Source organism: Asparagus officinalis, chromosome 9 (genome assembly GCF_001876935.1).
Source record: "Asparagus officinalis chromosome 9, Aspof.V1, whole genome shotgun sequence".
Lineage (NCBI taxonomy): Eukaryota > Viridiplantae > Streptophyta > Magnoliopsida > Asparagales > Asparagaceae > Asparagus > Asparagus officinalis.
This window is the reverse complement of record NC_033802.1, coordinates 18,590,254-18,609,516: the sequence shown is the minus strand read 5'-3', so window position 1 is coordinate 18,609,516 and position 19,263 is coordinate 18,590,254. Positions and strand designations below refer to the sequence as shown.

Below are 19,263 nucleotides of genomic sequence, written 5' to 3'. Positions count from 1 at the left end.
AGAAAGTTAATAAGTTATCTATGTAACTTAACAATCTAACTGCAAAAGTTAACATGTTATATGTGTAGCTTAACAATCTACCTACGAAAGTTAACATGTTATATGTGTAACTTAATAAGCTACCAAGAAAAGTTAACATGTTACCTGTGTAACTTAATAATCTAACAGAGTAACTTAACAAGCTAACAAAAAAAAATTCAATAGTTAATGACATATTAAGTATTTTAATAGTTAATAGGTCAAATTTGTGCATCAATTTTATATCACATTTGCATTATAGTTCACATCCCTACAAAAGTATTTCAGTTCATATACATAGCTAATATATACATACAAAAGTATTTAGCTATTACATACACCCAAAAGTATTTCAGTTCATACATACAAAAGTGTTTCACATCCGCAACTCATATTAATCGCCGATCGGTTCGTTGCAAGTTGCTTGGTTGCGGCGATCGGTTCGTTACAAAAGTGTTTCACATCCGCCTTTCCTGCTCTTCCATTTGCCCCTCCTCATCCCTCCAACTATCCTGCTCCTGCAGTAGGCTCCACCCTCTACTGTCAATCGCCGGCCATCCCCGAGTCCGATATACCATCTGACATAGATCCAAAATCCAATAACTAGATAAGCCTCATCTACCGCCCTTTGACTTCATCCTCATTGCCATTTTCTTCATTGAGTTGGATAGTAGATAAAATTCAATGCTTCACACACACCAAAATCCTACAATAATTGCGGCACAAACAAACTCACACACACAAACACAAATACATCCCCTCTCAGATATTTTGATGATCAACCAAATCAAACCCCAACTCATTCCTCCTCACCAAGCTCTCTATATGCGTGTACCTCAACAACTCCACTACAATATCCAAATACCCCTTCTCCGCCGCAATGAATAGCGTCATCACCCCCATCTCATTCATCTCGTTCACCATCGCTAACCTAATGGTCGCCACCTTAGCGTCAAACTCTGCGATGTGGGTGGTGCACCATTGGGGTAGGGAGGCTTCGTAACACGATGTTGGTGGTATAACGTTGGAGGCAGAGCGTCGGCTGAAGGCTGATGTGATATTTCAAAGATTGGGAGGTGCAAGGGTTAGGCGTGGTGTTCAGTCATTAGGTCAAACATGTGGCATGCATTTGGGTGGAGTGTGTTGTGGTAGCGATGATAAATCAGCAAGGTTAGGGCTGAGGTTGGCCGGACTTGGCTTGGATAGGGGAAGGGGCTGTTGTGTGCTTATAGGAGTTGGATCTAGAGTGGGTTGGGGAGTTGGCAGCTTCGTTGCCGGGGAGGCGTCTTCGTCGTCGATGTTGTCATTGATGTCCGTATCTGAGGACGGCGGTGGAGTTGTCGAAGATGTTGTCGTCGGGCATTAGAAAACCCCCAACAAGCGGGGGATCTCGGCGCGGGAGAGGGAGCCGGGCCGGGCGTCGCACTGGATCGGAGCATGGAGGAGAGGAAGAGGAGGAAAGAGTTTGAGGAGCGGGGCAGGTGTGATGAAGTGGAAGGAGGAGAGAGAAGAAAGAAGGAAGGCTGTTGAGGGTAAAGTTGAGATTTAATGAAAATGCCATTGAAACTGTGTTAGATGAGAGTGAGCTAGGAGCAGCTGGGTAAAAATGTTCAGAAATTAGGGGGTCATTCATCAGAGTAAAAAGTAGGAGGGGTGAGTCACCTGATTTTTGACCAATTGGTGGATATAGAAGCATTTCCCAAATCTATATTTTTGAGGGTTGTTATGGTTCGTTTTCTAGATATAGGAATTCATTCTATGTACAACACACAGTTTGAGGTTTTCCTAAACTTTTTCAAGAAAGTAGATGTTTCTCTTGGTTCCGCACAAAAAAATGGTGGGAAACCAAAGTTTTATTTTCTTAATGTTTGCTTCGGCCATGAAAAACGGGAAACTTTTGGTTTATATGATATTTTCCTTAGCTTTTCTTGTATTGTGGTTCGTTTTGAAGTTTGTACAGTGCCCAAGTGTTTATGGTCGTCATGGTAAGATACCCACCCCTATCAATACACATTTATTTGTGCTGTTATAGATTAATCTTAAGTCATATAAACAGTTCGAATGTAACATGAAGGGAAATAATATGCTAGAATGATTATAAATTCTTTTCGTATTACTCATCGTTCTCACAAGCAAGCAATTTTTACAAACAATTTTCTGTTTGAATACTATCCTTCTCCCAAAAACAATATTTTTACAAGTTCGGCTACAGCCTTCTCTGAGCCTTGAGTGAGACAACTTTTATTGAGTTACCACTTGATTATTTCTTAGATCCAGGTGGGATACGTGCTGTATAACTGCAGTATCAGGCGGTTGCCGTGTACTTATATTATCTGAGTAGCTTAACAAGCGAACAAATAAAGTTAACATGTTAGCTGGGTAAATTAACAAGTTAACCAAGAAAGTTAACAAGTTATCTATGTAACTTAACAATCTAACTGCGAAAGTTAACATGTTACATGTGTAATTTAACAAGTTAACAAAGAAAGTTAACAAGTTATCTATGTAACTTAACAATCTAACTGCGAAAGTTAACATGTTACATGTGTAACTTAACAAGTTAACAAAGAAAGTTAACAAGTTATCTGTGTAACTTAACAATCTAACTGTGAAAGTTAACATGTTACATGTGTAACTTAACAATCTACCTGCGAAAGTTAACATGTTATCTGTGTAATTTAACAAGCTACTAAGAAAAGTTAACATGTTACCTATGTAACTTAACAATCTAACAGAGTAACTTAACAAGCTAACAAAAGTATTTCAATAATTAATGATATATACAAGTATTTCAATAGTTAATAGGACAAATTTGTGCATCAATTTTATATCATATTTGCATTATAGTTCACATCCCTACAAAAGTATTTCAGTTCATATACATAGCTAATATATACATACAAAAGTATTTAGCTATTACATACACCCAAAAGTATTTCAGTTCATACATACAAAAGTGTTTCACATCCGCAACTCATATTAATCGCCGATCGGTTCGTTGCAAGTTGCTTGGTTGCGGCGATCGGTTCGTTACAAAAGTGTTTCACATCCGCCTTTCCTGCTCTTCCATTTGCCCCTCCTCATCCCTCCAACTATCCTGCTCCTGCAGTAGGCTCCACCCTCTACTGTCAATCGCCGGCCATCCCCGAGTCCGATATACCATCTGACATAGATCCAAAATCCAATAACTAGATAAGCCTCATCTACCGCCCTTTGACTTCATCCTCATTGCCATTTTCTTCATTGAGTTGGATAGTAGATAAAATTCAATGCTTCACACACACCAAAATCCTACAATAATTGCGGCACAAACAAACTCACACACACAAACACAAATACATCCCCTCTCAGATATTTTGATGATCAACCAAATCAAACCCCAACTCATTCCTCCTCACCAAGCTCTCTATATGCGTGTACCTCAACAACTCCACTACAATATCCAAATACCCCTTCTCCGCCGCAATGAATAGCGTCATCACCCCCATCTCATTCATCTCGTTCACCATCGCTAACCTAATGGTCGCCACCTTAGCGTCAAACTCTGCGATGTGGGTGGTGCACCATTGGGGTAGGGAGGCTTCGTAACACGATGTTGGTGGTATAACGTTGGAGGCAGAGCGTCGGCTGAAGGCTGATGTGATATTTCAAAGATTGGGAGGTGCAAGGGTTAGGCGTGGTGTTCAGTCATTAGGTCAAACATGTGGCATGCATTTGGGTGGAGTGTGTTGTGGTAGCGATGATAAATCAGCAAGGTTAGGGCTGAGGTTGGCCGGACTTGGCTTGGATAGGGGAAGGGGCTGTTGTGTGCTTATAGGAGTTGGATCTAGAGTGGGTTGGGGAGTTGGCAGCTTCGTTGCCGGGGAGGCGTCTTCGTCGTCGATGTTGTCATTGATGTCCGTATCTGAGGACGGCGGTGGAGTTGTCGAAGATGTTGTCGTCGGGCATTAGAAAACCCCCAACAAGCGGGGGATCTCGGCGCGGGAGAGGGAGCCGGCGTCGCCACAGGATCGGAGAGGAGGAGGAGGAGAGGAGGAGAGAGTTGAGGGAGGGGGCAGTGGAGGAGTGAAGGAGGAGAAGAAGAAAGAAGGAAGGCTGTTGAGGGTAAAGTTGAGATTTTAATGTAAAATGCATTGAAACTTGTAGAGAGGTGAGCTAGAGCAGCTGGGGTACAAAATTTCAAAAATTAGGGGGTGCATCACATAGGTAAAAGTAGGAGGGGCTGAGTCACACTGATTTTTAAAATTTGGGGCTTAGAAGCAATTTTCCCAAAAATCTATATTTTGAGGGGTTGTTTGGTTCGTTTTCTAGATATAGGGAAATGCATTTTCATGTACAAAAACACAAGTTTTGAGTTTTCTAAACTTTTTCAAGAAATAGATTGTTTCTCTTTGGTCCGCACAAAAAAATGGTGGGAAACCAAAGTATTTATTTTTCTTATGTTTGGTTCGCATGGAAAAAAAGGGAAAACTTTTGTTTATATGATATTTTCTACTTTTCTTGTATTTGGTTGGTTTTGAAGTTTGTAGTGAAAAGTGTTTATGGTCATCATGGTAAGATTACCCCCACTATATACAAATTTATTTGTGCTCGTTATATGATGTAATCTTAATCATATAAAAGTTCGAATGTAACATGAAGAGGAAAATAATATCCTAAATGAATTATAAATTTCTTTTTGTATTACTCATCCTTCTCACAAAACAACAATTTTTTACAAAACAACATTTCTGTTTGAATACTTATCCTTCTCACAAAACAATATTTTTTACAAGTTCTGCTACACCTTCTCGAGCTTGGAGTGAGACAACTTTTATTGAGTTACCACTATTATTTCTTAGATCCAGTGGGGATACGTGCTGTACAACTGCAGTATCAGGCGGTTGCCGTGCTAAAAGCTTCAACAACAAATTCCTGGAGAAAACAATCAGAAATTATAAGCTGAAAAATTCCATCTTCAATGAGAGAAACTAGGCAATACTGAAGTTGGAAGAAGGATTTCGTAGTGTAATATATGTACCTTAAATCTATTGCTCTCAACAGTCCATTCCTGACTGAATTGATTACACAGATGAAAAGCCAAAAACTAGTGCAAGAAAGGTGATCTTATAACTAGTTAATTAAGAAAGAAAATGCTTACTTTGTAGCATCTGAGTTTAGAAGCAATCTATTAATAAACCATGCATCACAATTTGAAAAAAAAAAAGAATTCTCAAAGCAACATGGATAGAAGAAAGATATTAGGAAGTCACTTTCTGATTTCGACGTGCCTCCTTCGAGCAGCTATTATCTGTCAAATAAACCATGCTTGAAAATAATTATTGACATCATGTCAAATAAATACGCCACATGTATATGCGAATTATGACTGTGGGCTCAGAACTTGTTCAATATCATCATTGTTAGCCTCTAGTGCAACATCAATAGATACTGCAGGTTGCTAATCTTAGATAAATTGAAAAGCATCATAGCCTAATTTGAACACTGTAAACAATATCATCCAAATCAAATCCAGCGGAAACAACAACAACCAGGCTCACAACCAGAAATCCCCAAAACAAGCACAAAAGCATCAGTTACCCAACAATGAACATGATGCACCAACCAACCAACGAAAAAAGAACCAGGATACACCAAGCAGCCACGAAAAAGGAACCACACAACAACACCAAAAGCCAACAATAACATCAATAAACAAGCAGGCTCACAACATCAAGAATGCAGCCAAAAATACCAACAGGCAACAACAACCCAGCCAACAACACCAACAGGCATCAACACCAACAGGCATCAACAGCCAACAACACCAACAGGCAACAACACCACCAATTCTACAACATCAGCATACAAGCAGGAGTTTATGGCCAGCCAACAATACCAACATGCAACAACCCCATGTAGCCACCAAGCAACAACAGCCCCAGCCAACAACCTCAACATAACAAGCAGGCTTACACCAACCAACAACACCAACAGGCAACAACCCCATATAGCCACCAGGCAACAACAACCCCAGCCAACAACATTAACGTACAAGCAAGCTCACAACCGGCCACCAACACCAACAGGCAACAACCCCATGTAGCCACCAGGCAACAACATCACCAACCAACAACATCAGCATACAAGCAAGCTTACAACTAGCCACCAACACCAACAGGCAACAAACAACCCCATGTCGCCACCAGGCATCAACTCCATCAGCCAACAACATCAACATACAAGCAGTTATAGCTTGGCCCGATTCCTCAAAAATATATAGCGTGGTCTAGACCCTCTCTTAATTATGTTATCACTCTGTGTCCATCTCTCAAATAAAATCAAGTAAATCAAGGAATTGAATGACTAATAATCTTTGTTAACCCTAATCTCAGATCTGTATAGACAATTTTTACCCTAATCTCATATTTGAATAGGGACCGAAGAAAAAAATTAAACTAATAATCAGAATAGGGCACCAATTTCTCTACAAAATTGATCTAAATTAAACTAAAAACTGAAAAATAAAAGAAAACAATTTTTACCTTTGTTTGGAAGCAACAACGTCGACAAAGACCAGATCTGATAAATTGGTGGCACAAGATCAAACCCACTCCCCCAATTTCTTCGATTACAGGGACAACCAGAAGAGAACAAAAGTTTATGGCGGGAGGAGAGAGGTAACTATTAGGGGCTGAAGGAAATCAACGACGAAGCCAGAAATCCGATGTGACAAAGTTTTCGTCGATTTCACTCGGATGGTGAGGGAATCAGGAACGAAGAAAAAAACTGAGGTGGCGGCGATTTGCGGCTTCGTTTTCCTCTTCAGCCCTAGAGAAACAAAACTGTGAAAGAAATAGCGTGGAAATGAAAAATCTGAGGTGGAAGGGAAAAATATGATGTGGAATAGTTGTTAAAGTTTTCTACGGGCCAAAAATGCGAACCAAACAACCCCTGAGCGTTTTACTTTTCATGTAATTTATGGTGTGTTTGGGAGTTTACTAAGGGAAGGGAAGGGAAGGTAAACAACGGGAAGGGAGGGGAAAGGAAGGGAAGAGAATTGTAATATGTTGTTTGGGAGTTGAGTAAGGTGAAGGAAAGTAAATATATGTAAATTTACATAAATGACTTTATACTAATAACACATCAGCTCTTTTATTTGTTTAGTAAATATATGTAAATTTACATAAATGACTTTATACTAATAACACATCAGCTCTTTTATTTGTTTTGATGGGGGTAAGAATGTCATTACACCCACTAATAACACATCAGCTCTTTTATTTGTTTTGATGGGGGTAAGAATGTCATTACACCCATTTACCCTCCCTTACCCTCCTCTAAGGCTTGTTTGGATTGAGGGGAATGAGGGTGAAGGGAAGTTAGGAGAACCATTCACCTCCATTCACCTTGTTTGGGAACACTTATGAAGTAAAGTTAATTCACCCTAGTTCCCCTTAGGGTTTGTTTGGATTGAGGGGAATGAGGGTGAATGGAAGTTAGGGGAACCATTCACCTCCATTCACCTTGTTTTGGAATACTTAGGAGGTGAAGTTAATTCACCTCCATTCACCTTGGTTCACCCCCTAATAGTATAAAAATTGTTACCCCCCAAATTGGGGTGTAACCAAGGGGAAGGGAATTCCCTTCCCTTCCCTTCCTTTCCCTTCCCTCCCTTCACTCAGTTTCCCTTAACTTCCCTTCACCCCCTACGAATCCAAACAGGCCTTTAGTTCACCCCCTAATAGTATAAAATTTGTTACCCCCCAAATTGGGGTGTAACCAAGGGGAAGAGAACTCCCTTCCCTTCCATTCCCTTCCCTTCCCTTCTCTTAGTTTCCCGTAACTTCCCTTCACCCCCTACAAATCCAAACAGGCCCCTACCGCCCAAATCGGGGGGAAAGAAAACCAAGCAATTTTACTCTCCGTTCCCTTTCCTTCCCCCTCTCTATCCTCTTTAAAAAAACTCCCAAACAAGATGAAAACTACATTTCTCTTCCCCTCCCCCTTCTACCCTCCATCCAAACAGGGCGTTATAGAAATTGAACAAAACACACCCCTTAATCCTGCTTCCTCACTTCCAGTCTTTCACCGTCCGTGAAAACCAATATCAATCCCGCCCAAATTTTAAAGCGAGCGAGAGCGAAAACATTTTAAAAGCAAACCTAAACAAAACCCAAAAAAGAAAATCTCCCCAGTTCCCTCTATCGCCTTTGATCAAAACCCTACTCTTTCCTAATTGTGCTCGAATCCTGTTTCATCTCCTGCAATTTCAACCCTATTCTAAATTTCTAGGGTTCGTCCGCTCTCCTCCGCTAGAGATCGCGGGTAACGCCTTTAAATCTCTCATCTTTAGTATTTGATCAATCGATTCATCGACTTCTGTAAGAAAAAATGAAATCTTTTGGATGTTCTAGGGTTCTAACTTGTTCAAGATTACTGTTTCTGTCTTTCCTGAATGACGGCAATTTGTATGGTTAAATGTCAAAATGAATAATTTTACGGATCATTATTTTTCTTTTTATTATTAATTTTCCTTACTGCATTTTCAAATATAACATGTGGTATTAGGAGCAATGTGTTATGCTATCTGATGATTAGATGAATAGAGGAGCGTCATCAAGGCATGATTAGCAGTGAAGATTGTCCTGTGGATTTCCTTTGATTTTTATTATATGATATATTAATACTCCATGCACTATATGCAGTAAAAGCAAGTTAGATAAAGGATTTGATTGCGGGGAAAAACTTCCCAAGGTGAATTGGCAGCAGCATGCAGCAGCTTTTGACAACTTCACGTGTCAAGATAAGTACTTGAGCTCTGGTTTCCTCTACTCCTTGGAATCACAAAAACCTCAACCCGAAGGAATGCTGTGTCCAAGGTATACCATGTTTTGCACTTGTGAATTCTTTTTCAGTGTCTCAATGCACAATATCACGGGAATTTAATTTTTTTTATATATACTATCTCTTGTTTGGTTTAAGATATGTTGCAAGCCATGTTATGTGGAAATGTCCAGCTGACCTATGTCACTTGTATATGTGCTAATGCATCTAAAAAAAATAAGAATCCCTATTTTGTTGGAAAAATGTTCAGCTTAATATTTTGCAATGGACTCAAGCAGGTGCGAGAATCCGTTCAATGATTTGGGATTCCCAACTACTGATTTTGTTACTTGGTGACAACCTACCAAATGTCCAGATGTAAACATAGCCAAGTATGCTGTCTGGCTCTCTTTCTCCTTAAGACTGAAGGTTCCCCAACCAGACATATTTTCTTAGTCATAGTTACCACACACTGATCACAATTTGTCAGGAATAATATCCGTACCAAATGTAAGTGTTGGGGTCCAACTTCAGTACCTCACTGTTTCCTTCTCGTCCTCTTGTCTTTCTCTCTCTCATATTCAAATTTCTCCTGCAGTGGTCTTTTGACGTATACATTTGCACATTTAACCTGCCTGATGATGCATTGTGTTTGTTATTTTTTGTGATAATGCAGTTGGAAATATGGCTATAGAAAATGTAGGTTTTGTTTCATTATAAAAGTTAGCCTAGAGTTCAAATGAAGTCCAACTAACTCTTATGAAAGACATGAAATCTATGAGAGTTAGTGTGTGTAACATAACTACATATTTGAAAATATTTGTACAAATAACACTGCCTTTAAGATGGATCCTTGAGCTATAATTCAATGTCTAACTCTGATGGGACATAAGATTTCATCCTATTCTTTTCTCAAAAGTGCACAACTCCTAGACCAGAATCATTCGAACCAATCAAGGCCTTGCACTCTAGAATTAGACAATATTCATTGCAATTTACCTATAGGCAATCTGAATTATTCAATATAAATTTTGTTGAACAACATTTTTTATATTGGCAAAACATTTTAGTTAGACTTATAGTACAAAATTAGACACATTCAAATGCATCAAATACATCTTTTCGTTTAATTAGTAGTCTAATGTTTAACTTAACTGATTATTGTATACATTGATTTACCTCACCTTAACAAGGATCTACTATGTCTCTAGACATCAAATCATTTCGTTTTGGAATACATTTATATACCTAACCTCAATAATGATTTACAGTGTTTCAAGACATCAAATCATTGGTTTTGGTATACGCTGATATATTTAACCTCAATATGGATCTATAGTGTTTCCAGACATTAACACATTTAATTTTGCTGCTGCTGCATTGGCTAGATCTAAAATGGCACATCTAAAGATTTGTTGAACTTCATACAGTATTCTATTTATATTTCAGTAAATTAGCTTGAATCTTGTTTCAAAATTCAAACTCATTCCTTGGCTTATGGTGTACCTAAGAGGCAAATGCAGCTCTGTGTATCAATTTATCTTTGTTATATTGTCTCTCTTAGCCTAGCAGATACTTTGGACAGGAGCCACAAGCTTGAAACTTCGTTACCATGAGATTTGACTATTTGACTATCTACCTGTTAGATTTTGGTTCTACTGTTTTCTGGCAAGTCCCTCTTGCCTTAAATTTTTTGTAGTCTGAAATTATCATCATCGTAACGGTTGATATCTGCATGTCATGTTGTCTTAAATTGTCCAGTTACGGACCTCACTTGAGAAAGAGCTTTGGCAACGATGATAATTATTTAGTAACTTGTCTGCTGCTCAGACATTCTTCTTTTGTGAAAATTCTCAGACATTCTTCTTTTGTGAAAATTCTATCCACAAAAGGAAATTGATTCGTGGATCGATTTTAAACTATTCTATTTCTGTGTAATGTTTCTATGGCTTTAATTTATAATATTTTCTAGAAGAGATTGTGCACAATTTGACTGAGATTAATTTTACTTTTTCTTCTTTTTGCGTCATTAGACTCTGATAGTTATAACTCGTTTTGATACATGAGATATTGAGAAATACATTTACTTATGCTACCAATTACCGGTTGCTTTCTTTTTCCATCCATTCTGTTGGATTTTATTCTTACATGTATGTTCATGATTTTATCCCATTTGATTCTTAATGCCCTTCAGGCCTATGACCTGTAATATTCAAAGAAATGGAAGGCTACAAGGTTCCGTGGTCGAGAAGGTATTCTTAAATGATTTATCCATCCTTTTATATTTGAATGTTTCAAAATTTTAACAAATGAGAAATTTGAAATCATTTCTCATTATTTGATGTTTATCAGTTTTATTGCTTATTTTCTTTTGAGAGAGATTTTCTTCATGCCTGACGATCAAATTGGTTCCATGTGATCCTAATCCCATTGGATCCAAACATGACAGGCATGGAATATTCTTTCCAGAAACCACTTGACATGCAGGAATTATTTAAGACCTGGAATAACGGCTTCAGTTCCTAATCATGCAAATCAGTTCCCCTCCCAGGCGTCAGATTCATGCAATACTATACAAAAAGCACCTCACTTCCAAAAATCTGGAGCCTCAGCTCATGAAAATTTGTATACACATAATTATGGATCTGATTCACCACATGGAGCGAACAATGGGGTTACCACTTCTCTAAATTGTACAAGGAATTCTTTCATGAATGGTGGTATCTGCAATAATAATGTTGATGCAGCTCCAAACGTGGTGCAACCGGGTATGAGAAAAATGCAGGTTCCCTGTGGTTCCTCTAATGAAGGTTTGGGAACCCCTCACAATGCTTCGACTAAGTATGGGGATAAATATGTTGAAGAAAACTGTGAAGATGTTATGAATGATGATATTTTGGAGGTATTTTGTTTGTATTTTGTTTACTTACTGCTAGCTCTTTTGAAGCTTATTACTTGATAGTAATTTAGTGATCATATACACGCTCTATGTGTTATCTTGTTTTATTTTTTTCTCAGAATATTGATGTAGACCAGATAGTTATGGAACACTACCAAAGCAATGGCACACCTGAAGGATCCACATCTAAATATGCGGCTTTTACTCCAATGGGGTTGACAAGTAATGTCACAGGCCCCTGTGAAGAAACCATTCCCTTGGAACTACGTGAAAACTGTTGTCATGGATTCAAAGTATGTCTCTCTATTTTTGGTTTCACCTTTCTGCTTCTGAAATTTCTTTCACTATTATTAATGTGCTTTATATTTCATTATCCAGCTCGGACTTTGTCCAGAAGCAACAACTCATATAAGGGAGATGAAGGACAGACTAATTGCTATATCAAACGATCTTCTAGACAATGTTGAGCTTACTTCAATGCAGATTGAAGATCTTCGCCATGAGCGGTGTGTCGCTATGTTTCATGTTACTCAACAACATTTTTTAGAGTTCATTTGGTCGGTGCGTAGAAGAATCAATACATTTCTTTATGCTCCTAGATTTGCTTCTTTTCAGGTTGCATTTGAACAAACAGATTCAGCAACTTGAAAAATATGCCTTCTGCTCAAACCAAGATGATGAAAAGCACATATCACATCCTATGACCTCGACAATTGCTGCCAAGAATTCCCAACCTGGAACTCCAGTAATGACATCAGGAGTAGATTCATTGAGCTCCTTTTCTCAAGTTCATATAAGAAATGAAGCAGGAAGCTACGGAGGTTGGAGTACTCCAATGCAGTTTTCTTCCATGGATAGGCTAAATTCTCCACTACCACCAGCTGAAAGAGAAATATTTACTCCAAAGCTTCTGGACATTAATTATACTGAAGGTTCTGTTGATCCGAAGTGGAAGCGTATGGACTTTCCATGGACGAAGAAACTTGAGGTTTTCTTCCTTGAAAATAAAAGAGCAAAATTTCCCATCTTTCTTTTCTGTTTATGCTTACTGCATTTGACTCTCATACCAGGCCAACAACAAGAAAGTGTTTGGAAATCATTCCTTCCGCCCTAGTCAAAGAGAGGTGATCAACGCGACAATGAGTGGTTGTGATGTTTTTGTTTTAATGCCAACTGGTGGGGGAAAGAGCCTAACATACCAGGTAAGCTAATGACTATGGCCATGGACTTCATTAAATCTCATAGTAATTTCCTGATATTACAGCGGTTTACTCTTTTGTTAATCTATGGTTAAGTTGTGTGCACTTCTAATTCTTTTCCTTTCTTTTTTGTCTATGTAATACGTAGCATGTTTCGAATATGTACACTTCTTACAGTGTCATTGTAATTTTATACGTTTTACTTAGAGTTTGCATCGTTTTGCTGTATTACGTTTGTATCTGAATTGGTGTATATGTGCTTATTCTTTGTTTTATGGTCCTATTTCGTAAAAGGACTCAAGATGTAGAATTTTTTAGTTTTTGGTCTGAGAGTTACAGATTTAGTTGTTTGAAACACGGTTAACGAGTTATGATTGTTAATGAGTTATGATTGCCTTCTAGTGTTGTGCTGTTGCTATAACCCAAGGAAACAGCTAGAATCTCTGGGAGCTTCGAGATAACTCTGGAAGCCAGTATCACCTGGACTCTTGGGCTGTTTGGTTGGAAAACTCCAGCTAATTCTTACTGTGTAGGTCCTGCACAAAGCAAATGTTAATCACTCTTTTAGGTTATTACGACGGATGTGGATTGTCTACACTGGTTAGGTTATTTGATAGTTGAGCTGGCCACATTTAATAGATTAATGGTCTTCTTTGCCATATTCACTGGGCAAATTGTACATTTATATTTACTTTTTTGCTTGAATGCTAACATTGTTTCTATCTTTATTTGCTGGTGGCTATAAATGTTCACCTCCTGTATTAATATTTGTTATCTTCTATTATAATCTGAAGTTAAAATGCTTTGCAGCTTCCTGCTCTAATTTGTCCAGGAGTCACGCTGGTAGTTTCTCCTCTTGTTTCACTTATCCAGGACCAAATAATGCATTTGAAACAGGTAGAGCATGTTGCATTCTGTTGATTTTTAGATATGACAATAATATTGTGAAACAGGTAGAGCATATTGCATTCTGTTGATTTTTTAGATATAACAATGATATTGTGATTAANCGCCAATATGGAGTGGACCGAACAACAGGAAATCTTTAGAGAACTAATGTCCAGTGTCTGTACATACAAGTTGTTGTATGTTACTCCAGAAAAAGTTGCAAAGTAAGTTTTGTACGTATTTTAGATGTTCAATGCTGGTTTGCATGTTTGGTAAAAAATTAATACCACCATACTATCACTTTTGATGCCTCTGTGAGGGTGGCTAGACCCCTTAAGTATGGTTAGTTTTATAATTTTTTTGTAACTAGCTTCCCTAAGGAAGCCATTTGGAAGGGTGATATTCTTTCAAAGGGTTAACTTCACCTTATAATATGTGCCTCAAAGGTTTATATTAAAATTAGAAGAAATCAATTATCATCAACCGTTTTAACTATTTCTTCGGAAAGAAGAGAATATAAGATAAAAATAATTGGACACAACGAAATCTATGAGTATCTGATAGTATTTGCCATATAAAAAAGTAAATTAATTTAATGAAAGTGGGGTATCCCACCCATATCCGGGCGTCTCTATGAGTGTATAATTCAATATAAGTTTCTGCTGAAAAGTTAATGCTTCTGAAACCATTTCCTTTTGTAATGAGTCAATCAATGTTCAAGTGTCCTTGATTAACCAGCCATGCATAGAGCACTATGTAACCAATCATTACTCATACCTGTGCCTCCTATTGTTGCTCTATCGACGTCTGCTTGGACCTGGTCCCTGGATCCAGCATGCTACCTCATCATTCATATGCTACATTTGCATGTTTGTCCTGTTCAACTTATGTATGCTTTTAAAACTTTCAACATACTATTTAATAGCTACCATTGATACCCTCTTTTCATCTTGCGTTGTTGAAAAACCTTTCTTTAATGTTTACAATTGCCATGTAATCTTTAAGGGAAGTTTTGCTTTGTCTTATCCTGTATTTTCTTTTTTGGTGGTGCAATGACTGAGCACAGTGATGGAGCATGACGTATAGCGGCTACTTGAATTTAGTGAAAATGATCTCTAGGAATGTGGTTCCCATCCAGTACCAAGATTTGGATGATCAAGGATAGCTCAAAAATCACATATTCATCAACTGTGAATGCTAGTGTATACAAACCAAACATTGCAAGTATTTGGATGATCAAAGATAGCTGATACAGAACATAAAAATCCAAAAGGAAAGAAGTTAGCCCTTAATGGAGAGCTAATGGAGAAAAGAGGAATTAGTCTAGCTGATTCCAAAATATGGGATAATGAGCTCTGTTGTTATCGCAGAAGGTGAAATTTAAGAAACCATCATGATTCGCACCTCGAGTTTTTTTTTGGGGGTCTTCTTAGAGTGTTACACTGCTGTTAGCTAAAGCTTCGAGTTATTATGGATACCCTACAATGATCCACGAAGTTTTACCCTGCTCACTACTACCTTACCGATAAAGATGCAAATATGAACAGTGAAAAGAAAGTAAATTTATAAGACTGATTGTATATGCAAAATATTTGTATGTTCTATGTCATGTTTAATGGGATGGATTTCAAATTTCTATGGCCTATTTGTACACTGTGCACTTGGGTAGTGCATTTTTCGCATAGAAATTCTAAAATTATTCTTGCTCCACCGTTACAGTGTTCCCCAATTTAATACAAGCTTATCTGTTTATACATATTTATGCCATCACAGAAGCGATGTTTTGTTGAGGCACTTGGACAGTTTATATTCTCGTGAATTACTTGCTAGAATTGTCATAGATGAAGCTCATTGTGTAAGCCAATGGGGACATGATTTTAGACCGGATTATCAGGTAAGAACAATCAGAGCTCTTTACGCAGTTTATCATTTATACATTTTGGAATTTATTATTTCATTGCTCGTATTTTGTATTACGTCAGGGCCTTGGCATTTTGAAACAGAAGTTTCCCAATACTCCTGTGCTGGCCCTAACTGCTACAGCAACCGCTAGTGTCAAGGAAGATGTTGTTCAAGCTCTTGGCCTTGAGAATTGCGTCATTTTTAAACAAAGTTTCAACCGCCCAAACTTATCGTGAGTGTGATGCAAAATAATTTGAACTGTTAGTTTTCAGCAAATCATTAAGATAAATTTTGCAGGTATTCTATCATGCCCAAGACAAAGAAGTGCTTGGACGACATGGATAAATTTATCAAAGAAAATCACTTTGATGAATGTGGCATCGTTTATTGCCTTTCAAGAATGGACTGTGAGAAAGTGGCTGAAAAATTGCAGGTTCTACCCTTTCTTAAGTATCACTGTAGCCAGACATAGAAGTTCATCTTAGTTTATGATATATTGTTAGAAACACTCTTATATGTCTTCTTCTCTCTTTCTATCTGTGCATCATGTTTAGTCATTTTGTCCCATATATACATCTTTGACATGATACTCTATCAACCTAGTTCAGTCTATTTTTGTATCATTTTGAGATGACTACCTCCTTTCTAGGAGTTGAATCATCCTCCAACAGTCATTGTGCATTGAACCAGCTTTAGGATTGTCGCTGTGGTATGAGTGAGTTAATTGATGGATTTCAGTGGAGGACGGTAGTCTTCTTCCAAGCAGGAGAAAATTCGTAGATGTTTTTCTCTCAGGTACCAAGGTCAAAGAGGAACCCTTAAATTCCAAACCTGCTAGTCATACCATCTAGATATTGTAAACTTCATCGGAATATTTGCTCTCTAACCACACTCAAGCTTATACATTATAAAATAAAAGGTCCTCTTGTGTTAGATTTGAAGGTTTTGAAACCCGGGTCATTGTAGACACCCTTGAGCAGTGGCAGAGGGACCACACTATATCTGGGTCTTTGATTGATATGGTCACGGTATCTGAACCAAAACCTTTTTTTTTATTTCCTCGCTCTATCTTGTTAAACCAACATTTGCCTTCATCATTTCCACTCTCTTGCACTTATCTTGTCGACAACTTTCATTCTTAATGTCTGTTAGAATTAGTATTTGGGTTATTGGGTTAGGGCCCATTAACCTATTAGCCTATTACCCATATGTAACCCTATATAAACTCATGTGAATGAATGGAAGAGGAAAGCTCTCTGATTTCTCACTTCAACATGGTATCAGAGCCAATTTCCAAAACCCTAACCCTACTGCCTCCAAAACCCTAGCCGCCACAAAAAAAAACTATTGTACCTCCGAGCCCTAGCTGTCGTCGTCATCCTCTGTGCGAAGAAGGCTTTGATCTCGGCTGCTGTTCTCCTTCCACACTCGCCGTCATCGGAGATCATATCCTAGTCGTCGCCTCTGTCGCTTGCTCTTGTCGCCGTCGTCATCATCACCTGCTCGAGATCATATCCTAGTCGTCGCTGTCGCTTGCTCTTGCCGCCGTTGTCATCATCGCTTGCTCGGACCGTCACTCGTCGTCCTCAACCTCGACACCGCTGCTCGAGACCGCTGCCCCGTCGTCATCCGAGACCGCCGCCATCATCGATGTCTTACACTAGGATCTCTTCTTTTTTTTAGCCGCTGTCATACGTTGTGATTGTTGGGCTATTTGTTGTGTGATTTTCTTGTTTGGGCTTCTCTGTTTAGGCCTCTCTTGTTTTGACCGAGTCAGAGTTTGTAACAAAAAAAAAAACACGACCTTCGGTTAAAATCGAAACCCAAAAAAAAAATCCGACCTTTGAGTTCTCTTTTTTAACCTTTGGGTTCCTGACTACTGACCTTCGGATTCTCTCCTTTTAACCTTCGGGTTTATGACTACTGACCTTTGGGTTTTTTCTTCTACTCTTCGGGTTCTCACCCGGGTTCTGACCTTCGGGTTCTATTTTGACCTTCGGGTTCCTGCAAAATGACATTCGGGTTTTCTACTCTGACCTTCGGGGTATAACCCAGGTTACTCAGGTTCTGACCTTCGGGTGAGTTCTTTTCTAACCTTCAGGTTTCTACTTTAGACAAGGAGACTGTTACACTCCTGATATCGTACTATCCTGTTCTGTAACAATGACATGATTTGACATCTCTTCTGCTGCTACTACTACACATACTACTGCTGAGATTTCTACCCCGAAAGTCATTTTGGGGACCACCGTGAAGTTAAATGGCACCAACTACCTACTTTGGGCACAAGCCTTCTGCATCTTCATTGATGCTCAGAATAAATTGACTCATCTTTGGGCTCCACCTCTCACATCCACAGATCCCATGTATCCCGCATGGCTCTCTGCTGACTGTTGTGTGATGACTTGGTTTCTTATAGCATGGAAGCCCAGATCAGTAGCAGTGTCATGCTCTCGAGCACTGCTAAGAAAATGTGGGATAATTTAAAAATTATGTACGGGAATGAGAAAAATGCTTCCCGTGTTTTCGAGTTGTATGAACGTATTTTCTCTCTTCAACAGGGTGATCGCTCTATACTCGAATACTTTGGGGAACTGAAGAGTCTGATCGATGAATTAGAAATACATCAGCCCACTGTTACGGATGCCGCAACACTGTTGGGATATCGTAGGGACCTTGTTGTCTCCAAGTTCTTATCTGGTATGAATCCCACTTTGCAGTCTCAGATACGGGGTCAAATACTCGGAGGAGATACTATCCCGTCATTGACTGTTACATTCTCCAGGGTTATGTAAGTAACTACAGGATTGACTACTGCATCTCCATCACCGTCCGCTCCATCACTTGATCAATCTGCTATGTTCTCTGGACGTGACAGAGGTCGTGGTCGTGGTTGAGGACGTGACCGCGACACAGGGGGAGGACGAGGCACCTTTGGGAGACAGACAAGGTTGTTGATAGCGGATCGCGGCGCGTCGCGGCGAGGTACCGCTAAGGCTATTGCGCGCTATTGCGGCGAAATAGCGGCAAATAGTGCACTGTCAAATAGCGGTCAAATATAAATACATTTAAATGTTCTAAATAATAAGAAAAATCATATAAAAATCTAAAAATTCTACAAATGCATAATTGATAAGCTTGTTGTATGAAATATGAATGAACTATGAAGAAATAAATTCAAGAAATATAGCATCTAATTAGTTAAAGGGAAGTCGATTACCTGTTTCTCTGTTGCAGACGAAGCCGCTGCCAACAAAGATGGAGATGTTGTCGTCTGAGCCTGGAAATCTGACGATCGTCGGAGCCTGGAAGTCTGTTGGTCGGAGCCTGGAGGAGGATGTTGTTGTCGGAGCTTGGAGGAGAGGACAGTAATCGTCGGAAGTCGTCGTCAGAGGGCCGTGAGAGAGAGGACAGTAATCGTCGGAAGTCGTCGTCAGAGGGCCGTGAGAGAGAGGACAGTCGTCATCGGAGAGAGAGGGCAGTCGTCGTCGTCGGAGTCGTCGTCGTCGGGAGTCGGGAGTGGGAGAGAGAGGGAAGTCGTTGGAAGTTATC

The 19,263-nt window shown here is 39.1% G+C and overlaps 1 protein-coding gene across 1 annotated transcript in view; it reads left to right on the top strand.

Moving 5' to 3' along the window:
• Positions 8,559-19,263, top strand: part of LOC109823255 (ATP-dependent DNA helicase Q-like 4A) — a 21,126-nt gene continuing 10,421 nt past the window's right edge. Inside the window, 13 exon segments of the mRNA XM_020389539.1 lie at positions 8,559-8,621; positions 8,706-8,879; positions 11,018-11,075; positions 11,273-11,725; positions 11,842-12,015; positions 12,101-12,228; positions 12,338-12,710; positions 12,793-12,924; positions 13,732-13,818; positions 13,879-14,033; positions 15,583-15,703; positions 15,792-15,943; positions 16,009-16,144. Of these exon segments, the coding sequence (XP_020245128.1) occupies positions 8,599-8,621; positions 8,706-8,879; positions 11,018-11,075; positions 11,273-11,725; positions 11,842-12,015; positions 12,101-12,228; positions 12,338-12,710; positions 12,793-12,924; positions 13,732-13,818; positions 13,879-14,033; positions 15,583-15,703; positions 15,792-15,943; positions 16,009-16,144 (2,166 nt within the window). The 5' untranslated portion in view covers positions 8,559-8,598.